Source organism: Hylobates moloch, unplaced genomic scaffold (genome assembly GCF_009828535.3).
Source record: "Hylobates moloch isolate HMO894 unplaced genomic scaffold, HMol_V3 SCAFFOLD_3, whole genome shotgun sequence".
NCBI classification, from domain to species: domain Eukaryota; kingdom Metazoa; phylum Chordata; class Mammalia; order Primates; family Hylobatidae; genus Hylobates; species Hylobates moloch.
Genome location: NW_026652278.1, coordinates 146,982,218 through 146,988,217, shown reverse-complemented (window position 1 = coordinate 146,988,217; position 6,000 = coordinate 146,982,218). Strand labels below are relative to the sequence as shown.

Below are 6,000 nucleotides of genomic sequence, written 5' to 3'. Positions count from 1 at the left end.
ATTTCTGTTAGAAACAGCTTCTTTACTAAGAAAAAAACATCAACAAGGGAAGACACTTTCCCACAAAAAAAAATTTATTCCAGCTGCATTTTGATTTGAAGTTGAATAAAGACAAAGGTAAAAAGAAAAGCTAAGAAGACGTTCCCAGGTGAGTCATTGGAGTGTCAACTAGCCTGGTCAGGGGCTGCTGTTAAACTACAGATATTTGATAGGAAGTGTCCCTTTAACCGTGAGAAAATGGTTTCCTAATGATACTTTTTGCTTTTCACTCATGAAATCACTCTGGGTTAGCTTCTCATCAGTCCATAAATGCCCATACCTGGTTCTGTCAACATTTTTGGTTTTCAGATTATGTGCTTTATGAGGCAAAACATAGCAACACAAACATTTAAATTGCTTCCATGTTTTACAACCTCAACTGCTGTATTTTATATAAAGGCCACAAAATGAATACTGTTATTGATGAAAATTGGGTTACCCTGAGGACTCTTGCTTAACTGAAATCACAAATGGAGCAGACGGAAAAATCAAAAGTATATGCTGAGAACGGTGAGTAAATAGTGAACTCCTCAGAGCAGTAATAATTTTCATTTCTAGAGGCCAGAAGTAAGAAAAGAGAGATTTTTTTCTTCATTTGGGAAATTTGATTTCCAATGTTACTTGAACACAATACAAGTAATATAAGTTTTAAAAATGAATAGCTTTAGTTACTTAGAAAAAAAGTTATTTGTATGAGGGACTCAAAAATAGTTTTAAAATGTTACTGTATGCTAGAATCTGATTTTGTTTCTTTGTTTTGTTTTGTTTCTTTTGGTTTCTATTTATCCTGGGCCTGCAGATTTTATTTTTAAAATGTAACAAAGCCGATTTGATGTTCCTTAAAATGCTTCTATGTTGATCAGCACTCAATGCAAGGTCTAGTTGTCATAATGACACTGTATATACTTCAGTCAGGAGAGTAAGAAGTTTCTGCTTTGCAAAGTAGTGGACCATTTATTAAACCGATTTTATTCTTCCTGACAGTCATACATTTATCTAAAACAATAATAAAAAAAAACTCTATTAAAACACTAGAAAATAGCTGGTATTACTCCAGAAAGGCCAAACCAATTGTCAAGGATTAGACATATATTAAATGGGCTGATTTTTGACAGACACACTTGAAAGTTAAATGTTTTTGGGTAATGCTTGCAACTAGCCATACTTTGCTTGTCAGTGACTAGTTACTACATTAGTCTTCCCCTTCTAATAATTTTGATCCCTATTGTAGGAAGGGTACAAGTTATCCAGAGACTGAGTTGTTCTTTTATCAGAGTAAATTCTTCACATATATTTGCAAGTCATGACTAAAGAATACACAAAAGGGCATATTTAAATATATTTTGCTAATTAGTAACAATAACTTTTTTCTTGTTTCTGATTTTTCTCTGGGATTATGCCAGTTACTTGATACGTGTTCATTAATTTTATACTAAAAACAACATTAAGGAGGGTGCTATTCTAAGATTTTAATCCAACTTCAAGCTAATCATATTAATACAAGCTATCCTGCTTAGTGAATAATAATCATAATATAATTTGTAAAATAATCATAATATAATTTGTAAGTGAATGAAATGGTCTCCCTTAGAAAATGTTAATAGACACCTTTTTATAGCATATGTCCTATAACTGAATAAAAAGCTTAGCTAATTGATTGCTTATTTATTTTGTATTAAATAATGATTTAATAATAAATGGAGCTTGAAACTTCTTGTAAGTAAATTAATGCTGGATAGTTGAATACCTATATTCCAAAAGTATTATTTTTGGCAAAGGATATAAAAGTTAATTCACCTAATTATGAACATATATAAAGCTATTAGAAACTAAATTTTTAAGATACTTTTAAAGTTTTTTAAAATTCCTGAATATTTTACTATTTACCACATCACCACTAAGTTAGCAGAATAATAAAAATAGCTAATACCCTTGAGTACTTATTATGATCTAGATAATGTGCTAAGCTGTCTCCAGGTATTATATTTAATACAACAAATTCATAAGGCAGATACCATTGCTGCCATTTGACAGAAAAGGTATAAGACTAAGAAACTTGGCTAAAGTTGTGCAGGTTATAAGAGGTGAGGAATGGACCAGAAGCCTGATCTTCCATTGCAAAGCCCATCTCATGCTCTTAACTGTATTGCACCTTTCCCTCAACAGAGGGATTCTTTGCCTCTTCTCCTATGAACAAATGGAAAGAAATTAAACCAAAAGAAAATTTTCAACATATCATATATTGCCAAAAAAATTTAGTGTTACCTTCCCTGGTTCTTACTAATGAATATCAATAAATATTATTGATTGATTCCTGATAGACTTGAAATGATGAATTAATTCCCTGAAGAGGTAGAAAATAGATTACTTAACTAATACTACAACTGAACACTGAACATTCTGACTAAACAACCAACAAAAAATAAAAAGTCATACATTAAATAATACGAGAATGAAAGTTACATTTACCATAAATTATACCACCATAGGACAAATATTAGTTAAGAACAGATTACTTTTAGCCATACTTATGACTGTCAGAGGAATAAGCCTGATTTTGTTCATGACTTCTAAAGGACTTTCAGAGAGAAAGAGCATTTTAAAAATAAGAGTTAAAATTTAAAGTTTATGAATTGTTGTAACCAACTTGGTTTTAAAGCTGGAAGTCACCTATTAATACCATACCACTAATACATTTACATTAATAATAGCCATTCTATGAATAGCATTAGCATCTTCTCAATAAACCCATGTAGCCAACACTTACACTTCTTGATTCCTGAATAAATCATGCAACAAAAGATGAATTTTTAGTTTCTATGAATTACACATAAAAAGAGTCATCTCTTTAAATTATGTGAGTTGTGTTTTTTTACAGATAGCATTAAGGTTTCCTAATTACTTTTTTTTGTTTAATCGTTTTATGGGCAAAACCTTAAGGACTCTTAGAAAAGATAAAGCTTTGCCTTTCAAAGAAACCACTGCCATCTCCCACTGACCGAAAGAAGTTTGACCATGACTTTGCCATCTCCACTTCCTTTCATGGGATACACAATATTGTTCAGAACCGGAGCAAAATTCGCAGGGTTCTCTGGTTGGTGGTGGTTCTGGGCTCAGTTTCACTCGTGACATGGCAGATCTACAGTCGCTTGCTCAACTACTTCACATGGCCAACCACAACGTCCATTGAGGTTCAGTATGTGGAAAAGATGGAGTTCCCGGCTGTGACATTTTGTAATTTGAACAGGTAAAAATTATTTTTTTAAAAATAATTAGTTCCTATAAATTTGCTAAGATAATCTTTCTTGGATGACTGACAAAAAGTTTTCTCATGTGGAAATTATCATGTGTAAAACCACTGAAGTTCTTAAATTGCACTTAAAAGCACAAATTTAAGGGAGCAAAGAATTCATTAATTTCTTCTTTCACTTATTTTCCATCTTTTCTTCCTTCCTTCCACAATCATATTCTAGGTAACATCCCAAATCCTATCGTTAAATAGATGTAAAAGAGATGGGGGTTTCACTACATTGCCCAGACTATTCTCAAACTCCTAGGCTGAAGCGATCCACCTGCATCAGCCTCCCAAAGTGCTGAAATTATAGATGTGAGCCACTGCGCCCAGCCAGATGTAGAAGTCTTGATCCCTGCATGTTAGAAATTCATTAATTAGCAGAAAAGAGAAACATCAACAATCACAGTGCAATATGGTAATTGCACAACAAAATAAAACAATGTGCAAGGGCTCTGAAATCCCACAGAACAGATTAATAGTCTCCATCTTGGGTGTTATGGAAATCTGGGTATTAAAAGATGACTAGAGCTTTCTAAGTGGAGATGAAGAAGAACTCGAAGAGGGAACTACTTTGCAAACACATAACGACATAAAATGTTCTGGTGTACATATGATGAGCTCCGTGGGTCTGTGATCAGTGTGGCTGCAAAGAGCCCTGAGCTTAGAAGAGGGTTACACTTGATTCAATGCTCTACTGCCACTGTCTTGAGTCCTTGACTGCAACTCATTCCAGAAAACTGCAGTCCATTGACTGTACATCAAATCTGCTAAGAGGAGGACAACTTTCTACCACTAGGCTTCCAGGCAATGCTTTGTAATTGCCTGTGGTGAAGCATGAAATATCATACATAGGATTTTTGCCAGGGAAGGGAGGGCTTCTTAAGACCCACCACTTAGTTATTAAGGAAGTCACTCAGCCTTCTTAGTGTCAATTTTTATATTTATAAAATGAGATAATATCATCTACTTCACATATTTGTTGTTATATTAGACAAGGTAATAAGTACTCCATTGTGTTTCATTCCTGGGGGACTTCTAGAACAGGTGCTCAATATATAATAGATGTTACAGTCCGTTTGTATGATTGTCAATATTTCAAGAACTCAAGATACATATCAAGGTCCTAACAAGTCAAAAGAAATCAATCCTTTCCCCCCAAAAATGATTTTCAATACTATTGCCTCGTACTATTTTAAGTAGCATGTGTTCTAACAAAAGCAGAGATTGGTTGCAGTTATCCTTGATTGAAAGAAAATGTAGATGTTACTTCCAGAATGGCAAAGTGAGGAAGTCCATAAACTCCCCTACAAAACCAACCATAACTGGTGAAAAAATATTTATCTTGAAAGGCAAACTTTTCTTTTAAAAAAGAAACATTTAAAAAGTATCTTCTCAAATTCAAGTCTACTGGAACCTCAGAATGATCATATTTAAAAATTGGGTCATTACGAATATAATTACATAAGTTGAGGTTATACTGCATTAGGATGAGCCCTAAATCCAATGACTGAAGTTCTTATAAGGAGAGGAGAGAACACACATAGATACAGCAGGGAAAAGCCATGTGAAATAGAAGCAGAGATTGATACAGTTTTGCCACAAGCCAAGGTATATTTAGGACAAAAGGCATAAGACATAGAGAAAACAAAAAGTAAAATGACAGATGCATATCTAACTATTTTACTAATGAAATTAAATTAGAATGGATTAGATAATCCAATTGAAAGGCAGAGGTTATCAGAATGGATTTTTTTTAGAAAGATCCAGCTATATGCTGTGTACAGGAGACACAATTTAGATTTGAAGATGCAAATGGGTTAGAAGTAAAAGAATGGAAAAAGGTATGTCAACCTTCAGAAAGCGAGAGTAGACAAATCTCAGACAAAATAGACTTTAAAGTAATATGTTACTTGACATAAAAAATTGTCATTTTATGTTGAATAAATGATCAATCTATCAAATATAAGTTAACCTACATAGTTAGATTTTTCAATACCCCACTTTTAGAAATCAATAGAACAACTTGACAGAGAATAAACAAGGAAATAGAAGACATAGAAGACTTAAACATCCTTATAAACCTACTAGACTTTGCAAACATCGTTAGAACACTCTACTCAACAATAGCAAAATATGCATTCTTCTCATGTGCACATGGCACGTTCTCTTAGAATGGACCATATACAAGGCCATATACAAGGTAAAGTAGGTGGAAAATATTTTAAATTATTCAAATATGTTTATCAATCACAATAGAATAAAATTAGAGGTCAATAATCAAAATTAATTTGGGATATTCACAAATATGTAAATATTAAACAATGCACACCTAAATAACAAAGAAATCAAAGAAGAAATCACAAAGAAAATTAGAAAATACTTTGAGATGAATGAAAATGAAGACACAACATACCAAACTTATGGGATGCAGCTAAAACAGTGCTTATAGGGAAAGTTGTAACTGTAAACAGCTAAATTAAAAAGAAAAACATGTCTAAAAATATTTAATAGCCTATGATCTAAGTACTTTTATAATTTTTGGTATGGAAACCTAATCCATTTTGCATAGCTCAAATCTGAAATCAATGATTACAGCTTTTGTGTTAGATGACATTGAAATAACAGATAATATATCCTAGTTCAGTTAGATATAAGTATCCAGACCA

The 6,000-nt window shown here is 32.7% G+C and overlaps 1 protein-coding gene across 1 annotated transcript in view; it reads left to right on the top strand.

Annotated features, from left to right (window-relative positions):
* The first annotated feature begins 458 nt into the window (after positions 1-458).
* Positions 459-6,000, top strand: part of ASIC5 (acid sensing ion channel subunit family member 5) — a 36,783-nt gene continuing 31,241 nt past the window's right edge. The window contains exons 1-2 of the mRNA XM_032172202.1: positions 459-549; positions 2,980-3,286. Of these exons, the coding sequence (XP_032028093.1) occupies positions 510-549; positions 2,980-3,286 (347 nt within the window). The 5' untranslated portion in view covers positions 459-509. The remainder of the gene's footprint in view (positions 550-2,979; positions 3,287-6,000) is intronic.